This window comes from Schistosoma haematobium, chromosome ZW, assembly GCF_000699445.3.
Source record: "Schistosoma haematobium chromosome ZW, whole genome shotgun sequence".
NCBI lineage: Eukaryota > Metazoa > Platyhelminthes > Trematoda > Strigeidida > Schistosomatidae > Schistosoma > Schistosoma haematobium.
Window position 1 is genome coordinate 23,010,512 of NC_067195.1, and position 22,734 is coordinate 23,033,245.

The 22,734-nt window shown below is 33.8% G+C and overlaps 1 protein-coding gene across 2 annotated transcripts in view; it reads left to right on the forward strand.

Annotated features, from left to right (window-relative positions):
• PRPF4B_1 (Serine/threonine-protein kinase PRP4) overlaps positions 1-22,734 on the forward strand; it is a gene marked incomplete at its 5' end in the record, with an annotated part of 28,105 nt that continues 5,371 nt past the window's right edge. The window contains 14 exons of one of the 2 annotated variants that reach the window (XM_051210735.1): positions 53-69; positions 1,331-1,669; positions 1,702-1,789; positions 1,836-2,022; positions 2,454-2,702; positions 3,040-3,187; positions 3,369-3,775; positions 5,366-5,598; positions 6,749-6,944; positions 9,976-10,284; positions 13,258-13,577; positions 14,628-14,741; positions 17,184-17,289; positions 19,607-19,923. In XM_051210735.1, the coding sequence (XP_051070751.1) occupies positions 53-69; positions 1,331-1,669; positions 1,702-1,789; positions 1,836-2,022; positions 2,454-2,702; positions 3,040-3,187; positions 3,369-3,775; positions 5,366-5,598; positions 6,749-6,944; positions 9,976-10,284; positions 13,258-13,577; positions 14,628-14,741; positions 17,184-17,289; positions 19,607-19,923 (3,030 nt within the window). Of the gene's footprint in view, positions 70-1,330; positions 1,670-1,701; positions 1,790-1,835; positions 2,023-2,453; positions 2,703-3,039; positions 3,188-3,368; positions 3,776-5,359; positions 5,599-6,082; positions 6,237-6,748; positions 8,107-9,975; positions 10,285-13,257; positions 13,578-14,627; positions 14,742-17,183; positions 17,290-19,606; positions 19,924-22,734 lie in introns of those variants that run through there. The other variant, XM_051210736.1, reaches the window with a different exon arrangement.

The window sequence follows — 22,734 nt, forward strand, 5'->3', positions numbered from 1 at the left end:
ATACTTTGTTTTAGTGCATGTCACTCGTTACGAATTTGTGCTTGTTTTGACAATGGAAGAGTCGGCCAGGTTAGATCTTTTCCCGTTTCCGTATCAATCGGATTACTGGAATTAACTCAATTACCGCATAAACTTTGCACGCACCTCAATAAAATTCATTTAGAATCAGCTGTCTCGATGTCAGGTCTGCCGACGATTCGTTGGATAAAACTAAGCTGGGATCTGTCAAACGATCCCATATGATCCTGAAGCTCGTTTGCGTCATTGGTTTGAAATCAAGGCTTTTCAGCTCCGGGCAGGTCGTCTGTAACAGTCAACTCGGCTGAGTCACTAGACGTTTGCTTATCGTCTCAGTTTCTTGAACAATACCACCGAGATACTCATTGTGAAATGGCAATAAACACGTAAGCTTATGAGAGGGTTTCAAGAAAATTACGTTTCCCCTACTCCTGACCAGGGTATTTCGGCACACCTAGTAACAAAACCCTGTTAATTCTGAGACTCGGTAATTTGTTTATGGGCACAATAAAGGTAATTTGGGGGTAATGTCACCATCCTAATGTTTCAGTTTCGGTGGCTTGGACATGTGTCGTGAATGTCACTACATCAACTTCCACACCATAGGTTATTTTCTGACTTCGGAAAGAAGTAGTAAGAACGGAGTAATAATCAGTTTACGCGTTGACCTCTTGGTTTCGAGGAAAGCATAAAATTGACATCCTTTCGTTCCTCACTACTCGCTAGCTGAAATCAGGGTTGGTGCGAATAAGTGACTTAAAATGTCATTAGACAGTGAAAGCTAATGGGGGTCTTGCGTTAGTTCACCTTAACATAAAATATAGGGCAACTCCTATGACCATTGGAAGGCTCTTGGTTCTTAATTGTACTTCCTGCTCCATACTATTCTCGCGTATTCATTTCGTACATTTCTCTATCCGAATGTACTCCTTTTTTATGCCAACCCTAGAATTGTATGGCACATCCCATCTTTGATGCTTAGTTGTAACAGATTTGTGTATAAACAAAGAAGGTCAGTGGTATTTCCATAATCAGATATTGTGACTACAAGTGAGATTTAAGCTATTTATGGAATAAGGTTTGTCTCTTTAAGATAAAAGGCATTGTTACGGCTCCCATTTCCGTAGAAATACTTGGGGAGAACCTGTAGCAATTCGTTTAAGATAAGTTTTGTGCATATGTAATTTATCTAAAAACTTGCTGGACTGAAGTGCTATGTTATGTAATCAAAATTTTCATAGTAAGTGACCTTACTGTTATGGTTTTTATTTATATGGATAAGTGTTACCGACCCTGTAATTTTTCTCTTCAGATTACCAATGCTTTCAGTAAAGGATCACCGCGATGAGAAGCATCGGAAACGTCGTTCCCATCGAGAAGAATCAGAATATCACTATGGTTCTAGTTATTATTATCAAGAATCCAGCAACCACTCGGGACATGTAGATAAATACGATGATAATTACTACCGAAATAGGTATCCAAAGTCATACGACCAACAAGAAGACCACATTAGTCGTCGCAAAAAGTCTAAACACCGCAGTCCCAGCTGTGATACACATCATGAATCTAAACGATCTCATCATGAAAAAAAATCTCACAAGACTAGGAAACATCCCGAAGATAATCATAAATCTATCTCAGGCAATGAGTAACTCACAAAATTTCTTTATTTTTGTACAGAAACAAATCTTTAGTACTAGTTGACAATGAGGAAGATGAGGAAGAGATTATCAGACGAAGACGTATTGAAAGACAAAAGTTGTTAGAAGTTAGTATCTAATAAATCTAACTTTCTTGTGTATTTTTTATTTAAGAAGTTAGAGGTCGGAAATCAAGGAGAAGCCCCAATCACTAAACTCGACAGCGATCCCAATCCTCAAGTTATTCAGGCAGACAGTTTGACGGATATGGTCACGTTTGATGATACTGAGGACTTCGATTTTGAGAGGTTTGTCCAGGCTAAGTTAGAATGTATCAAAATGGCTCCAACTAGTACCTCAGGTGGGTAAGATCGATACTAAAATTCATTACATCGAAAGTAAATTACTACTAGTTGACACGTTTGCACTATTTCCGGGTTAAGTTCGCAAAATTTCTTTATGCGGTTAGCAGACTTAGTATAATTGGAGTTACCTATATATCTATAGTATGCCTTTCGATGGTGTTCCATTCTTACTAAAAGTATAATTGCATGTGTCATTGTGTTTACTAAGTTAGAGACAGATTCAATTGTCCTAAATTTGGATTTGGAGGTTAAAATAAGTGTTGATATTACCTTCAGTCAATTTCCGTATTAAAATTAACCTCATTAACTCATATCCATTTCAAGTATGTAGACTTCAAGCTATTTAGTAATTTTATATGACTGCCAAATTGTTCAAAGTACGTTTGGTTTGTTTCGCTTAACTTGATTTTCCATTATATCTTTCCAGACCAACCGAGCTCACCAAGTGGTCGTCTATCTGGTGTTCAAGCTCCAGCCGCAATGGCACTTCAAGATAAAAGAAGAAATGACCCAAATATCTCTGGACATAACAATTCCAAACCCTCTACATTTGATATGTTTGCTGAGGAATTCGAAGTCGAGCTGCATCATGCTCCGGGGACAATGGCATTGGGGGCTATGGCCTCTGAAAATCATGCCCTCTCCGACAATTGGGATGATGCTGAAGGTTATTACCGTAAGTTTTTAAATTTATAGTTTTTTTGCTATTCCCTTGGTTTATGTTCATACAAAGCAGAAGAGCAGTGGACATTTTTAGGACTCAAAACAATCTCACTTAAATTCCTTAGAACTTTACGTTAAATTTTAGTTGCATTTCTGAATGTTAATAAGAACTGCATCATGATTAGCTAATCCTTATCTCAATATAGATATGTTTACACCTTTAGCATGGTATAATCTCCGAATTCGGGGCTATTTTCATTAATAATTGAAATAAGTGTTTCTAGGTGACGGAACATATATACATTTTATATATTTTGATGAGTATTATACAAATAATTTTCATTGTCCAGGTGTTCGCATTGGTGAAGTTTTGGACAAGCGTTATGCTGTTTACGGATATACTGGTCACGGAGTGTTTTCTAACGTTGTTAGGGCGAGGGACAGTGCTCGGGGCAATTTAGAGGTGGCAATCAAGATAATAAGAAACAACGATGTAATGTAAGTTAGAGCTTTTACTTTACCCAATGGTTTTCATGTAATATACAATAAGTAATCTGAATTCATCATACTAGTATTTATTGTATAACTAGTAATATAGTGTAGTTGCTGAGGTCCTTTGGCAGTACGCTGATAATCGTGTTGTTTCACTTTATTTGCTTAAATCTGCTCCTATTTTTAGGCACAAATCAGGTCTAAGGGAACTAGAAGTTCTTAAAAAACTCAACGATGCTGACCCACAAGATCGTTTTCATTGTCTGCGACTTTATCGTCACTTTTTCCATAAAAATCATCTATGCATGGTGTTCGAGTTGATGAGTCTAAATCTTCGAGAGGTTCTGAAAAAGTACGGACGTAATATTGGGCTGCATATTGCTGCTATACGCTCATACACTCAGCAGCTTCTGTTGGCTTTGAAGCTGATGCGCAAGTGTGGTATTTTGCATGCGGACATCAAGCCTGATAACATACTTGTAAATGAAAACAAAATCTTGCTTAAGTTGTCTGATTTCGGATCAGCATCTACTATACAGGATAATGATATCACGCCTTATCTTGTTTCACGTTTTTATCGTGCTCCAGAAATAAGTAAGTTTCTTGTTATATGGTATTTTGTAACATGCTTTTTAATACTACCTTTGATTTTTTAAAATTAAATACTGACATTTTTCTACTTTCTGCATTTTTTGCGTATTCGGCGTGATATCAGCCAATGGAAATCAGTCGCCACCATGAACTTGCTATTCAATAATCGTGGTCAAGATATGGAGTATTGTGACGATACTAGTGGGGCTGTCTTCTTGCTACCTTTAGCGAGGGTAATCTTTCTTATGCGCTCCTTAGTGAATTTTACGTTTTTTAAAACATTTTATTTTCTTATTTAGTTCAAACTGATAGGGTTCCTGGTTTATATATTTTTGTCATGAATCTGCTTGACTTCTTTCATCATCTATGCACAAGGTTGTGATGGTCACGATTAGCGGGTTAATTAGCTTAGGTTTATCGCTACTGACTTGTGATATCGACATCGTAATACTTGATGGGTTTTCCGAAGCGAATATGGTAATGTTTTGTGAATAAAAGCTCTCATTCAAGCATGATGAGTCCGTATCGTGTATCCTATCTTTAAGGAGTATGTAGTTTAAAGGATCTCGACATGTTATTACGTCTGTTTTTAGTTACAACTTTATGATTAGTGTACACGCCAAATGCCCTTAATAAGTATTTTTTTTAAAAGTCAAGTTTGCTAAATCTTACTGACTGTAGATGAATAGTACGTGGTTACTATATTTACGCTAGTTCTCGTCAGCTTCTCAGTCATTTATTTGCCCTCAGTATTAGTTGGTTTGTTTAGTATCCATAGTTCCCTCAGTAGTACATACGGTTAGTTAACCATGAAACTTTCGTGAAGATGTGATGGTTATTTATAGTTATTTCATACTTTAAGTTCATAGCAGTTACGGGCTCACGTACTGTACGAATAATTATTACATTCGGCTGATGATGATTACAAAGTTCTTTTGTTTCTCATTTCATTTAAGAAAGCATTTGTAAAGAATTTGAGTATATTTTTTAATAATAGTCTTAATAATATATGGGGTTCGCTATATTACTGTTCTCATCACTTAACTAATTGAGCGTCTTTGGCTGGTAATATCGTTCTATGTAAAATTGTTGGTTTGTTTCTTTGTCCAATATGTTTATAAATTAGTATAACAACAATTCACTATCCAACTATTGTGTGCAATAATAACAATCATTTCACCAAGTCATCTGAAATACTTTTTAATAAAGTGTTCCTTTTGATTTCTCCAAGATTTCACACATAATAACTTAATAGCCATATTTTTGAAATCGGCTAACACGACTTTAAAACAATTTAGTGATTGATGGACTCAACTTTCAACATTTTTCTTGCCGCGTAGCGTCGCCAGTTCCCACAAGGTGTAGCCCATCAGTCGGATACCTGAATCCGTACCTGGTTAATGGCTTACATTAATGTCGAGATATAATCGCCTGTTCATCTCACTTAATAACTATATGAGATAGACTTTTGTTACATTTTGATTCTACAGATGTAACCTGATGGACATGTTTTCATAATAACCGAGTCACCGTGGATCGTTCAAAATCATTTTCAATCAAAATCTTGGTGTTTGAAATTTGTTTTAGTTTTAGGTGTTCCTTACGACTACAATGTGGATTTGTGGTCTTGCAGCGTAACTCTATTTGAGTTACATACTGGACAAATTATGTTTCCAGGAAAGACTAACAATGAAATGTTGCGTTTAATGATGGAAGTCAAAGGACGTATACCAGGTCGCGTGATCCGCCGTGGAATGTTTCGCGCACAGCATTTTGATGAACAATGCAATTTCCTCTATCATGAAGTGGACAAAGTAACACAAAAGGTTTGCTGACTTATGTAAAGATCTATGTTTATGAATTTAAAAGCTATAACGCGTATTTTAATCTCATACATGTATTGATGTTGTTCTTAATCCCTTCCACTATTGTTATTATTATTACTATTATTAGGTCAAATGGTTTTATCGCTTCCCATGCAAGTATATCTAAGTTCTACCACTTTCCAATTGTGTGGATCTATTAGATTTTCAGTTAATCATGCTGTCTAAATGTGCTTTATTCCTATTAATAAATGATTAACATACAGGTTATCATTTTGGTACATTTACCTGGGATAAATGTGACTACTTGTGTTCCTGGCCGGCTAATGATTTGTGATAATATAATGTTGCACCATCTATGCAATGTCGTAACATTGAAATGCGCATAAGATTAGATATTAAGAAATTCACTCTACTAACTATGTAACATCTAGGATAAATGGCTGTAATTTCATAATTTAATATTTCCAATTGTCTCGCTTATCAGGTAAAATCTTTGGAGTTAATCAGATCAGGCAGTTAATATGACGATTGTCTCCACTCTTCTCAATAATTTCATGCACTGAGAGATAATTTTCGGATCTTAGTTCCCACAAATACTCAATTTTGATCTACCTAAATTACCTTGCAAATTTTGCCAGGTTAGTTAATGTATATAATATCAACGCTTATTTAGATTTCCAACCTAGTAGCTAAAAAAATTTTGTTGTAGTTCGCAACTCTCATATCCTGTTTTTATTTTTTACCAAAAATCGAGTACTTGTAAGACTTCAGATAAATCAATGTCAATCATTTCAGTGTTCTTCGTATCATTCCTGAATTTTAAACAATATTCAGTAGTTGTGAAAGTCTAGTATATGTAAAGTATGTTTCTAAATAATTTGCCGATGTTTATTTTTTTATCTGATCTCTTAACCACTCCCTCGGGTTGTTCGTTTTCATAAAATGTTCTGAGAACTTTCAGTTGACGAGTCTCGAATAGGATGAAACGCGCGTCCTGGATTCCACTGCTAGCCACCGTCCATTTTTACTGAAAATTTAGTTATTTGCCAAACTGCTGCTTAATAGAAAGTGTTCAAGATTTTCATTAACTGGAATGAGAACGCTATTCTACTTATTATTAGTTGTCTATATGTTGCTTATTTCGTTTTAGGAGAAAATGACGGTAATTCGTAATTTGCAGCCAACAAGAGACCTAATGACAGATCTTATTGGTCAGTCGAAGCTAAGTGAACCAATCTTCCGCAAAGTAACACAGTTTCGCGATCTTCTCGAAAAAACTTTAATGTTGGATCCTACTCGTCGTATTTCTTTAAATGAAGCTTTGCAACACCCATTTATTACCGAGCGTATGTCTGCCTCAACAGAATCAGCTAATCCTACACAGTGAAGTGGTTTTTGTTCACATTGCAATTACACTGTATACAATGTAAATAAAAATTTTCGTTATTCAAAACCTAAGTTTGTACTGTAAATATGCCAAAAATCCTTTAAAAGCTTATTGACTTTTGCTTTGTGGGGATTTATTTACAAATTATATTAGTGCTTCCTCAGTACATTATTTTTCGTAAGGTCACATCGAATTCATTTAAAATATGAAGTATCTTAAGGAATGTGTCCGGTCAGGATTCTGTGAAAAGTATGGTATGAATTCGTAAGTATACCGTGTTCGCGATAGATTGCTTTCTCGCACAGCTTGGACTATCAGTTCCAGGTTTTACTGGCTATGTAACTTGCAGATTCCATGTGCATATGAACTAATCGACAAGTTTATCAACAATAACGTCACCTTGGAGAAAACATCTGTGTTTTCGTTTGCATTCGGAGTTACGTACTATACGTTCTCAACCAAACGATACATTACAAGCAATAATTCTTCCATGACAGGTGTTTGACGGGGTTTAGATACATCTGAATATGATGCACATAAAGCGATTATCGGGTGATTAAGAACCCCGTCTCATAAGATTTAGTTGAGGCTCGCCTTCATACATTCATATTGCGTTCAGACTTAAGGATTTTAAAATCAAACTACACATGGAGAACCATTTCTGGTGATTATCATCGAGAATTTCCCATAAGATCTGGGTCACTCAATTCCAATAAGTTTATTGTCCCTGCTGAGGAACTGACATCACTCTTAATAGTGCTAAATGGACAATACAGAAGTGAATATAATATAGAAAGAGCTACAAAACTCACATTATGTAGATTAGCGGCTTGTTCTTTGTCCATTGATGGTTAACTTATGAAAAGAGGATTTCTCAGCTAGTACAAGATGGTAATGTGCTTTCTATTCGTCTGCACGACAAGTCACTTAAGGAATTCGTTCAAACGTTTGGACGGCGAAGTGAGCTGGGAGTCGATTTGAATAATGTTGGGGCAGTGGCCTCTAAATAGTACTTTTCTACCACGGTCTTGCGGCTGAAGTACCTAGATTCCTCGAGGATTGACTAAGTAACGAAACATTTGTTTCTTGTAGGTGTGTATTTATGCTTAAATTGAAGGGATTCTTATATTGTAGTTATGTTTCAATTAATATTTTTACTACGAGGAATATTCCGTTACATTTGCTTTATCTGGTAATTTAAATCCGATCAAATGTTAACGGATTCTGCATGCCTACAATCTTACCTTCAGTTTAGATAGCATATGATTGTTTATTCAATACAGACCGATGAGACCACGAAAGTATTCAAATAAGCATGAAAATTTCTAGCTGTAACTTTGATATCAAAAACGCAATAAGCGTAAGACAAAATAGCCGAACTAAAACGGTGACGATAGAAGCTGACAAAAGCTCATTTTTGGTGAACGGTGGTGACGGTAGTCTAGGTATTTCTGTGACAGCTTTAAGCATGAAGCATTCGAGTACTACGCGTAAATTCTGTTTGTCTTGTGGAATAAGATGAGTAGTTTTGATGTGAATCAGTCCTCACAGTTTTGAAAAAAGAATGCCAAGTTATGGTTTCATAATACTATCAAAAAGCCGAGTGCCGGTAGTGCAATAACGTTTCAGTCAGTGGCTCACATGTTTTGGTACTGGTTACCCCTGTCTTCAAGGTTAGTGATTGATTTAGGCATTTGTCAACATCCCTTCAACTTGCACAAAGGTGTTACTTGTTTGGTTAGCTAACGTGAGTGTTTTGAATATGCCTGGAAGGCAAGACTAATAAAATTAAAAATTAGAGAAACATCATACTACTAAAATTTGAAGACAAATGGGAGGGGGACAATTTCCTTCCGGACCATATTTACGTAGCCTGTGCGGTCATATTTATTGCCCGTTTTTACATGTATTTCACAATATAGTGGAGGGATGTTCTGCTTTTCATAATCACTAAGTAAACACTTATTTTCAGAAGGGGTTTTGAAGTGATTTTCTAGAAATTGCACTAGTTGAAATCATGAGTTAATTGAAGCTAGGCCACCATGGAAACACTGGACGGCCGTTTCGTCCTAGTATGGGATCCCTCAGCAGTGCGCATCCACGATCCCGCCCCTCGCGAGATTCAAACCCAGGACCTATCGGTCTCGCGCGCGAGCGCCTAACCATTAGACCACTTAGCTGGCATCCAACAGTGTTTATGTCTAACTTCAACCAGTCCACGAAGTTGCGCCACCGTACTAGGACGAAACGGCCGCCCAGTGCTTCCAGGTTTTCAATTGACTCATGATTTCAACTAGTGAAACACTTGTTTCTGTCTTGTAAATACCCTTCATTTTATAATTTTTCCACCAGTGTCTAGGCCGTTGCGTAGCATTTTACTATATTCCTAAACCACTTATGACTTGATAGTCTTCGTGATCTTGATAACCTTCTTGAATTGCGGGACTCGCCTTTGTTTTATTGTAAGCTGCTATTTGTAAAAACTAGCTATAAGTACGACTACAAACTAAGTAATTGACACAGTACAAAAACAACAGATTATTAGATTACGTAGTGATTGTAACAGTCATTAGAATTTCCTCGGAACTCCATTCCCTAAAGATGGTGAAAGGCTCTAGATTATATCTTATATTTGTCGGGTTTTTTTCCATTTAGAATGCTTAAGATAAACCGAGTGTGACCTTAATTTATGGAAGCGGCTATGCCCAACGAAGACTGTTTGATAGAAAAATTAAGTTCTTTGTGAACTATGCTAATCGGTCGCCGAACATCAACCGGGTCATATTTAGTTGTGTAATTCTATAAACATTTGTCCATATTATAAGTTAATTGCATATTGCCTATTTACTCATTTAATCATATTTTTTGATGGGAACTAACTTTCGATTATTAGTCGCAATTTATCTGTTTAAACAAAAGAGATTAACGATCTTTTTAAATGCAGTGTCAATGGCTTTAAAATTGATAATATTGATTTAACACACTTCCAGTGACTGCTAACATATGTGAATTGAATTCACGACTTATATATGAATTGATGGATAAAATTATATGTCCTGTCAGTGTATTTTTACTTGTGATTACTTCCGCCAACAAATCAGAAAGAGTTTATGATTTTATCACTGAACAAGATGTGAAGGGATATTCGATACAAGAGACTATTGGATTTCGAACATTTCAACAGATGAGTAATCCACAATACAGAGAATATGAAAATGGTTTCCCACCTGGTATTTATGGGTCTTCTATTATACCTACTACCATATGGTATCATTACTGGAGTCGGGATAATTATGAAGGTATGTAGTGTGTGGACCATGGGGTTAAGCAATTTTTGGCATTGAACTATTTTTAAATTGACTCAATAGAGATTTAGAGATCGAGGATTCATTTTGATTTCTGAGAGAGTTTGAGAATTGTGACTTCATCAAAGATGGAACGCAGCAACTTCAGACTCATAAACAAGACAAAACAGGTGTCTTCTATGGCAATACCAGCCACAACTCATCTAATAATTCTGTAACAACTTCAAACTCTATAGTTGGCACTTTAGTATCTGAGCTACTGAGTGATATTCATAACCTATATCTACTCTCTGTCCGCCGTTAAATCTTTCAGCTTCGCAATGTTCAGTTACCATTCATATTCGTATTAGCTCGTCACGAAAAATAATTGTCTGGTTAATTCGTTTAAATGTCGTTAGGAATTATGTGGCTTCTATTAAATAATATTTATCATTCATTACCACTGAATTTAAATTATATCAGTTTAGTATTTAAAGAAATAACACTGATATCTCATTAATTAATTTGATTAGAATAACGTTATGAACTTATTACAATCTTTACGAGTTAATATAAATATTTAACCTATCTTCACCTTGTAATCAACATCAAAGAGTGAATTCGGAACCCTGTTGATTGGGTACTGTTTTGAAAATTAAACTTACAAAATGTTTTGTAATTTGAATTTTTTTAATATCTTCGTTCCCTAAATCTATAGAAACCCTATAAATAAGGTCAAACTAGTTAGTACAATTTGAAAAGTGATAAAGCGACAATGGTATATCGCTGTTGTGATGGTGTAGCGGAACATACCTCTTTTATTCATTTCCTTGTTAATTTTATTCTTGTGTGCTTGTGTTTGTCTATACACTTATCATTCTCTACTTGCTCACACTATTTATTCCCTATATCGGATTTTATTAATGCTTGTGATGAGTGGTATTTTCAGTAGTAAGATTTTGTCTTCTCTGATATTCTCTTCTTTTATAATCTGTCTGCATTAACGAATGAATGAATTATGTTTCCGAAATGCTTCTGCTTGACTTATTGTATTCCGTTACATACCAACGTGATTAAGCCGATGAATATACCAAGTTAATCAAGAAACTATATTTCATAATTCCTCATCGACATCAAACATGGACTCAACTAGGGAAATAAATTTAATTCCCTTAGATAATTTCATATGACAACAAACGATAATAATGCCTTTCTCAATGAATCTTTAGATCTTCCCGTACTGATTGTGCATAAGTTATATGTAAATACAAAAATAATATGAAACGTAGACTAGTAAAGAAGATGAAGTAAAAGCTCACAGTATCGTCTCCATATTAATATATAAAGCGAGATCTGGAACAATGATCATTTAATGTCATCACTGAGCAACCCTTCCACTACTGACATGAGTGGCTTTAAGTTCTACAGTTACCTACTAAATTTCCTTTGTACTCATTTGAAACCCAGTTGGTTCTAAAAATTGTATTCATATAGAGCTCAGAAACACATAATCAAATAGTTGTTTGAACATGGTTTTTATCACTAGATGATACCATTGAAATAACTATCAGGGGACACTGAATGAATTTTCTTCTTTTGAGCAGAGACGAGTGGAAACCAGTGAAAACCAGAACGCTCCTTTCACTTTATTTGAGACTCGTCATCTAGATGCACCTGCATCCCAGAATTCGATGATCACTCCTGGACTCCAGCCCAGTACCGTTCTCTTCAAACGCCATCTTGTTGTCCATTTAGCTTAAAAATGGTTGTGACTTAATGGGAATATTGAGACAATCCACACGGGATTTACAAATGCCAAGAGAGACTAATCAATGGTAGTCTTGAAAATCTATGGAAAGATTAAAATAACCGATATATAAAAACTAAATTTTTCTCTTATTTCCAAATTTTATGGAAGTATGTACTCACTTCTCTCATCACGCTAAAATCTAGCCCTGCATGTTTTATGGGAAATAGGTTGGCCTTACGAAAGTAATCTTGGTTTCACTGCCTTAAGTTTTTAAAATGTTACTCTGAAAAGTGGGTTTTCGGCTAAATATGAATCATCATTCTCAGGACTCAAATTAAACGAAGAAACTTTAGAAAATTCATTGGAATGTTGCATCAACAACTACATTTTGGTAATTGCTTACGTGATTCTGAATAGATTTAGAAATAAGATAAACATCTTCATATTTTTAGCTGAAAAGAGCAGATTCACCAAGAATCAAGCAAGAAAAATCGTGCATCATCTATCTGAATTTAATTATATTAAAAGCTGGACATCTTGATCTATGGGATTCAGTAAAATTCACTGAAGAAAGATGGATCTTAAAACAGAACTAGCTGATACAAAGGTGCAATAAGCCCATGTGTCTTCGTACGTTGAAGTTGTGTGAATAATATATTCGTTTATGAGCAATTGTATCAAGGGAAATTTCGCATAAATCTTATCTTAAAAACAGCAAACTCCATGACCTAATTTTTGGTGAAGATAAAAGTCGCCTAGACAAGTATTAATAACTTCTGTAAATCTATTATAACTTGAGTTGTATCGAGACTGGCCTAATATTTTGGGCTCATTCTGATTGAGGTGTAATCACACTACCATTGTTTATCCATGAATTAAATACTTTTACAAAAGTTAATGTTACATCTAATCTGACTAATCTGACATCATTATAAACGAAGCAAATTTTTCTGTAGTAAGAATTTAAAGAATTTAAGGAAAGATACTCAATGAAATAGAAAAAATCCACAATAAGAAAAATCACTGAGACATATGCTATCATCAAACTTAGTCTAATGCATACCACTATCAAGACCTTAATATTCACAATCACAAAAAATATTTAACTATCTCAGTCTTCTATTTGATTTTAATTAATTCCAACTTATTTTCACCAGACTATTCAATTGTAAGTTAAATAAGTTACTTCAATCAAGTTTTTATTTTTCTGTATATTTGGACATTTTATTTTAATTCAGATATGTTTCCGCATAATGGAAATATGTACTTAGCTGATGTGAATTGGCCTCACATAGTCACATTATGTGATGAAACCAAACATCCAAGATGTTCATGGGCTTATTTTTTAGCATTGATGCAACCTACTTCTCATAATCCACACTTGCTAAAACAAATATTCGGTGAAGAGTTTGAGAGATTATCAAATAAACACTTCATTACACCAATTATACGTGGTGGATGTTATCGTTTAAGGACAATAGATCAAATGAGTTTAATATACATATATACCATATGTCATCTTTATGGTGAGGTAAAGGAAGCTATTCCTGACTTAGAAGTGAGTTTTCGTAATTTTCCCTTTTTTCTGTAGTTCTGTTATTCTCTGAACTGGTGTTTTCATGGATAAAACTCTCGTCGTTAGTCAAGTATTGTAATAATACCAGATTATTCAAACTTTCAAATTGTGGAATTCCATTAGAATTCCTTTTAACTAAACAGACCAAGAATCGCAGTTCACTATGTTCATCTCTTTTGAAAGTGAATTTGATATGGACTGAGAAAGTGTTTATCAGTTCAGAGAAATTTCTAAGGGGATTCTTTTTTAATGACAGATGATTCATCTACATGTCTGAGCTAAATGCGTGGTTTGATGGTTTCATATGATGTTAAATCGCCCTACGCTTAATAAAAAAGGCCTGACTATTCACCAAACTTGGCTTGTTTATCCAAACATCTACACTTCATTCTGTTTTGTTTTCCACACAACACATAAACTCAACTCAACTCAACTACACCATTTTCCATATCCAGTACTTTACATGCAAATGTACACGGCGATGTCTCGCACAGAATCATCTTGACCAAAAAACAACATGACGTTGACATGATCGGACCTATTTTGATTATGAGTGTACTAAAAATATTCTGCTTTGCTTCCTCTGTACTATTTAAACTTAAATAAATTTAATTTGGGTGTTTATTTATTTACCCTAAGTCACGGAATGTCAAAAATTCCGATTTCTGCTCTTTGATATATCAGAAATATGTATCGTTAATTGATGATTAAATTTAAGATCACCTTATATTGATGATAATAATAGTCCTTCTTACCTTGAAACATGTTTAGATTTGAAAATGAAGAAAATTTAGCTGCGCTAATTTTTTATTAAGAGCAATGCTTGTCAGAATGAGACCATTCCAATGGCAGAATAAAATCCTTATCTGAAAAATAAGAATTTCTGGAAGGCTTTATTGAACCCAACCGCTAACATGTGAAAACAAATACTAATAAAATATTTAAAATACACAATAATTAAAACAGATAATAATCTTACTTATAGCTTCATGAGAACAATTTTCAAATTTCCTGTATTTCAAATTACCACAGGTATGTCCAAATCCATGTAAGCGAAGACCATGTCATTATATTCAAAATGCAGTTGGTGGTTCTTGTAAACGTCGTGGCTATCATAAAGATGATTATGAATGTTTATGTGAATCAGTATGTTTAGAAAAGTATTTTATTATACATGGTCTTTAGTTTGATATGTAATAATATATATGACTGTTGTCAAATGTAACAAATAATCCAACTACGTTCAAACTCCATGCATCGTTTAAACCTTCAGTCTTTGAAGTTTGCGAGATGGTTCAAACCATAAAGCAGGGAGGCTTCAAAAACTAAATTATCTCAACATTATTAGCACACCAAAAATTCAGACAGTCACTGGTCTCACTTCCATGATTCTGAGTTTTCGAGAGGTTACTTATTCATAAACAACGCGTTTTCTTGGTCCCTCGATAGCTTATCAGCATTAATCAGCTTGTCAAGATTGCTTACTCCTTTGCTAAGATGTTCAACAAAGCTGACGCAAGTATTCGATCTCACCTATATTCTTACCAAAAACATTTTAGTAGAGAAAGAAAGGGGTATTTGGGTTAAGACATAGTGCTATGAAATAAAGAATAGTTGTTTATGATTAGTAATTGTTAGCCCACACACCATGGATGCCCAACACTTAACACCGTGAATTGTACCTGAGCTTGATAATCTATTGGGCAATGAAGATCAGATAGGAAAATCCTCGTTTGGGTCTGAAATATCCCCAGGCTTTCTAGATTCATTATTCTCAAGATATGTTCAGGTGTCGCATGAATATATGCAACGGAATTCTGGGGTCAATCTTAATTAGTTAGCCATTGGAGACATGGTGATTAGTTTACTAAGTTATTCCTTTTTCTGAACGCACAAACTGTTTTGGATTTTTTAAAATAAATTTTGAAAGCTATTTACACTTGTTTTTATCAATATGAATTATTGTCTATAGTACGTAGTTAGTTTCAGTTAAACATTATATTTTAAACTTATATCAATGAATTGAATGATGATACATATTTCGTGGATTTTGTTTTTAGTTATTCAGAGCAAGATCTCTTAGTCTTAAATTTACCATTTAAGATTATTATATTAACTTATCAGGGTAGCGTGTTGATTGATGTCAGAATAATATTTGCATTCTAATTAATCTGATAAAGTAAAGCAGTTCACTGAAAATAAGGTCAGATTTTATTTAAGTTATTAAATCATTAACTAATAGCTTTCATTATCTATATCAACACTGGTAGCCTAAAGACACAGCGTTTAACCACCTATTTCCAGAAACATCAGCTCAATAACTTTCACAAATAAACTAAGAAAGTTATTGTAGTGAAATTTTGGGGTGTGGTAACATTTCTGATTTACCCTAAACGGTAACTCAGAACCTAAGGTGGTGGAAATTAGAAATTAAGTAGTTTACGTCGCGTTTGAAAATACCATCTCAAAAATCGGGAAATCTATCTAGTCATTGTGTATTTTATTTGTCTGATATATGTGTTATTTGAATTTATTTGTCTGTGTAATGTGTTAAGTATCGTAATTAGGTAATAGATTCTTTATGGTTGTGAAGTTCTTTCTGTCGACTTGCGTATATCAACGTCTAGAGGGCTTCAGGTGACTCTGTTTGTGAATTCAGTTTAAATGGATATCAAAAAGCTTTATAACAGACTATTAACTTATTATTGCGTGAAGTATAGCATTCAATTACACAAGAAAAGACAGAATATATGACTACAGGATGCGAGGTAATTCGTTAGGTGATAAAGTTGACGATATAAAGGATATACAATTACTAGTAAGATGGCATTAGACTTTTATCAACTGCTGATGAAGGCGTTATTGTCTAACAAATGAAACTATTTAACACACTGTTGATTTAAGTAGTATGTAGTTAGTGGACACAGGCGGAGACAGAAATTACAGAGCACCTCAATAAAATCTGAGAACTATATATTAAATCGTTAATTTGCAAAATGTCCACCAATTGTCTCAAAATACCTCATACTTCATTGTTCTTACATTTTCACACAAATTGCATCCTATTCCCGCTCCTGCTTTCTTGATCTTCCCTCATCTTCTGCTGTCAGACAATACATTCTTGACTCGCATAATATACTACTTATATCGATATAAGTAGCACGCACCACATGTACATTTTCCTCAGTAATCTCCTCTATGAATAATCTTTCTGTTCAATTATATCTTCTCAACTTTTAACACTGAAAAATTTTGGAATTTTTTAAAGAAAAGTAATAAAAACTGTTGGTTAAACAGAATTTATTTTCTATATTTTTTTACTGTTGATTCCTAATTCATCTGTGTGAAAATTTTGTACAATTCAAACGCACGTTTCATCTTAAACCAATATAATTTGCATAACCATTAAGAACCCTTAATAATTAGCATACAATACCTTACACAGGATTTAACTAATATCTCCCGGGTCTTACAATAACCACAGTGCCCTTTGATAACTGAGTTGAAATTTAATTTTTAGTTCTTTTAATCTATGCCAGGTTTCAGCTTGTTTAGCTATTTTCACTATTTATTTTTCTTTAATTTAAGGGATACAAATGGGAAAAGGACCTATTATTGTGTACCATAATTGATACATGCAAAGTGTTTTGCAATCATGAGACAACTGAATCTTGTTTTCTTAATCAAACAACAGGTAAAACAGAAAGAATTTTGAAGAAATCTCACTTTATTTTGATCACTGTTAGTAAATTTTTATGATTAAAAGGATTATATGTAGCAGTGTTTATGGATTTTTAGTCAATTTGGGGTCATAATTTGTTGTGAAATATGCAACCATAATCAGTATCTTTTTGATTGAACAATCACAAACAATATGAATATAATCTAAACTTTATTAACCTAAGGACAAGACAAATTCATTCTACACATTTCATATAAGTGTATAGTTATCTAACAGTTTCATAATGGTTACTAATATTGTAATTGTTCTAAACTTAAACAAGTGAGGCAGAGTTAAAACTTTCATTTCACTGATTAAAAGTTTACATATACAACTATAGTAATTTATAAAGAAAATTCAATTATAAAATGTCTAATGACCAAATATTTTCTAAACTACTTTATCTTTCAAGTGGGAAAAAAAGTACTTAAACTATTTAATCTGCTCTAATATAAATACACGAACAAGGATTTGAAGAACTCAATAAAATGATCAAATAATCTTTTGTTTTTATAAATGTGTGAAGCATCAATAATTCAAATGAAGTAATAATTTTAGGAAATTATTTACTAAAATCCTATTTGAAATGTTACTTTCCCATATAATCCATCTTCATTTTTATTACCTTTTATAACTTTACAATTATTGAAAGAAGCTACAAATTGAAACAGAAGTATTTATTAAGAGCATTCATTCAGTCGTTCCATTTACAGCATGTTAAAGAATAGAAAATTTCATCATTCACTAAGTATTACTTAGTGAACCGATTTGTTGATTTCTGTTACACGGTTATGCGACATAGATGTTATAAATGAACAATGTATGGTTATTGGAAGTACATGTAAAGCATGAAATGAGAGTTGTAAAGGGACAAATGACCGGTGTTAACATTAAACGTGGGATTTTCGGAGAGAAGATGAGGAAAAGCTTCATACCATAAGAACAAAACTTAAGTTCTGTGGTATATATATATATATATATATATATATATATATATATATCTTATAGAATAGTATCGTTTATTAATTTAGCTGGCTTTTGTGTAGATTACTGCATAAGCTGAAAATTTTCCTCACTAACTAATTTCATCTTGTAAACCCATGATTACTAGAAAATATCAAAAAACTTTCTTTTTAGTCTTAAATTACTCCACAGTTTTCATTCATGACCCTACACAAGAATAAATCTGGGGTGTATAAGTATTGACTGAACACTAGTAAGTATATCAAAACATTGATAAAATACTTGTCAAACAATTTTTGGTGATCAGTGTTTCTACAACTGACGTTAGTCTTGATTAAATCCATCTTCAAAGTAATATTTATTTATGGAATTATTCTATGAACAGAATCGATTACCAACAGTCATATCAAAGTGACATGATCATTGACAGTAAATTGCGTTCAAACCACATCTCGTGTCACATATAATAAGTTATTAGCATAGGCTTGCGGAGGTTGTTGAGTTTTTATCGAGATCCTGAGCCGATCAATGTTAGACCATCATTGAAATCCTGAAAGCACTGGACGGCCGTGTAGTTCCATTAAGGGGCTCCTCCACAGTGCGCATCCACGATCCCTCATGTAGGACTTGAACTCAAGACCTTCGGTTTCATGCAAACGCTTAACTTCTAGACCATTAGGATAAAATGGCTTTAAAATGTTTCCCGGATTTTAATGGTGGTCTAAAATTTATCGGTCCATGATCTTAATAACTATAATAAGTGACCTTAATAGCAAGTAAATCAATAATGTTTTAACTATTATCGATTGAATTAGGTAGAATATAAGTCATGAATCTGGCCATCATCTGTATTTATGTAATACATTAGTTATCAGTATGGGGTTTCGGAGGTTGTTTAATTTCATTGAGATCTGGAAACAATCTAAGCTTTCAGTGACCTTAGATCAGTTCATTAACATTATTTGCTGTTGGCGGCATAGAATGGAGAAAGTTTTAGAGTAACTGGATCAAGAAAAAGGAACTGTTGTAGACTGCTATACTAAGCAGTTCAAGCCTATAGAATTCATTTATTCATATGATCAAAGAAACCAAAGATAATACACATTATTTGCTATGTCACAAAATTAGTTGTATTCGTCACAGGTCAATTAACTCCATAGTATTCTAGTCTTCCTAAAGTTCTTTTACTTGCCATTGTTTAGTTCTGTAACGTAGTGGAATAATACATGACTGTTTGACCAGCATTCCACAACTTACAGTTGACACTTTGATATATATATATATATATATATATATATATATATAATTTATTTCAATTTATAATTAGGTGTAGCTACATGTATTTGTAAAACTGGTTACACCGGATATGATTGTAATCAACCATTCGACGCTTGCATATTTGATACAACTTTGAAAATGAATCCGTTAGACGCTAGTCCATATATACCATCAGGATATGAAGCATGTGGAGTTCTGTTAAATCCAACTAATAAATGCAATTCAATGAATGATATGTTAACTTACAATTGTACTTGCAGTATAGGATATACAAGAGATTTGTCTTTACCATATGATAACTGTTTGAAACAAAAAGATGGATGTGATACACGCTTATGTTTGCATGGTGAATGTATAAGTTCAAAAGTAAGGTTTATCATTTGTTTGTTCATTGAGTTTATTGAAATTTCATCTACAATTCCATTTATTACAAGTTGAACATATGATTACATTTAGAAATCAGTGACTGAAAGCCACTGGTAAGTAAACTCAAATTTGGCTGCAACTACAATCGTCTATTTAGTCTTGAATATAATGAAATTTTTTGTCTCAATATGCGGTAGCTGGAGGCAGTCGATGAGAAGCCCTTGGTATAATTCTAATGTTAGCTGACATTCGCCAACAACTTACGCTGCCAGCGAATCCGTGTCACTACGACGTACTAAAAAATACGATATTGATCGCTACTCCGAGATGAATCTGTGCGAGTATTTCGTTTCTTTTGGAGGGTCAGTAGAAGTTCAGATGGTGATAACATAATACTGACAATTAGTGAAGCTCATTCAAATCTGACGAGCACCATCGGTTCCATCAAGATTACAGATACCCAGTGCTAAGTAGTGTCAATGTAAGTATAAGGCTTGGCGTCAATAGCTTATATTCACTTAGTATCGAAAATATTGCACTAAACGTAGAGTCAGTTAAACTAGTTGCCTTTCTCCGAACTGGTCGATAGAATTTTTCAACACTGAGTATTAATTATGCATTAAGTTGGCTGTCACTCAGTGACCCATCAGTGCGAAAGTTTTCTTCCTTAATTCCCTACCTATTTAATAATGTATCTACAATTCTGTTAACTTTTTTGTTTCTGTACTGAGATGAGATGTGATAACTTGAACAAATACTGTCATGTATGTTTTCCTCACAAATCACTCAGTTTATTTTCCAAATGAACATATGATCGCTAAAATCTCTTTACGCTTGTATATTCTTCCATACTAACTGGCTACTGATGTCATTCCAAAGTTTTCTGTTTGTAACTTGATCAAACGACCTAGATCGCGGTATAGTTTAATCACACCATATTGCTCATATTAGCAGTCAGAGACTTCATATGCGTAGTCTGGCAACTCACAGTCTTCTTTTAAGCTATCCTGACTATCGTTAGGATGAACTAAAGGTTTTTCATGATATAGGTGTCTTAGCCAACTCGGTCGATGAAATTTTCGAAGCCTTACTAATCAATTTTACATATTTTACCTATACATTATGTTTAACTTCAAAACTACTTACTTGGGGCTTCCACCAATATGTGAGCAGTACTTCAAAGGGATCCATGACCGAAAGCTAGTCTTAAAACAGTACAAAGGAAACTGTTACACAATGTGCTAGCTTCATGTCAGGTAGAAAGATTTCTAGCTTGCACCACAAGAAATGTAAACGTAACAACTAAACGGAATGTTTGTATTTACACAGTGATCTTATCAGTTATCAATCCATCATGGTCGAGGCTTCCAAGCCAAGTGAATTCTTCAGTGCATATGATTACTCCACTCCCCAATGATTGGATTAGGTAATGATTCATACAAGTACTTGAAAGGTGAGAAATGAACTTATTTCGTCATTTCTAAGATTGAGGATTTTCAGCGTCTACTAAATAGAACTACATCATCTGTGTAATTTAGAGCTTCAGACATGAGATAAATCTTTGGTGAATCGAATGAAGAAAGCAATGTCTCTAGAAGCATCCATATAACAGAACTAAGTAGAAATTTGTGAATTCGAACAGCTTCAATGAACATCACTTAATGCAGTCAATTTAAATGATAATTCTACATAGGAAACAAACTGCTAGTGTTTGAGCAAATTTTTTCGTAGGCGAATATATTGTATTGGACACCTTTAAATGACAGACTTCTATAAATGAACAACAAAAGTTCTTATTTTACGGTTTGCTTCCATCAGTTACTTTTACTGAGTTAAAGTTGTCTTCCTAAAGATATGGAACATCCTAATTCAATACCTCATTTATCAATGAAATCATTTAAGATAAAACTAACTTCAAAAACCGTAATTTGAGATGAGATTTAATTTTCACATCATTTCTTATATTTATTAGAAAAAGGTAATTATTTAAATATGTACCAATTCTTCCAATGATTCTGCAATACTAATAATCACTATTAGGATGTTGCTTTTTCAAACTATGACCACATAACACAATCTGATGTATCTCAATACTAGTATCACGATTCTGCCAGTGTAAGAAAAAATATTCGCTGAATCATTTCAAAAGAATCCACAAGTTAATTTATTATTTCAGTTTTTCATCCTCTAAAACAAGACTGTCACAAAATCAATAACAGAAATAAATGATTTCTACAGATGATAATCGAAATAAACACAAACTAAAAAATGGTCCCTCTATATTGATTAATTTAAAGAGTGGTTTCACCTGACTCACTAGTAGAAACTGTAATCAGCATCAATTAACACAGCTAATCACTAGTTATAAGTATTTTGTAGTTTTCACTTTTGAAGATTTTCATCGACATCAGGAATGTACCAATAATAAAATCAAATATGGAGATCAACAAACGGATCATTTTACTACATATAAAGGGCAAATAAAAACTACAGTAACATTACTAAGGCTGCTTAGAATAGGCATAGCCCACAAATCAGCAAAATCATCTCAATCAATCTGGTAGGAATCAAAGAATAAAAGAATGATGAAAGAAGAAAAGCCAAACATCATCTATAAAATGAACCTTTTCAACTTAAAGAAACATTACATCGAACGAAGTGGTTACACTCTTCATTTTCGTCTGAATGAACACAATCTATTTGGCAAGCGCCGTGGTGTGTCTCCATTATTTCAGTGGTCGTTGGCAATTATGCATAAACGTTTGACTGGGAAAATGCTGAGAATTTGGATGGAGGGAATACAAAGAAAAT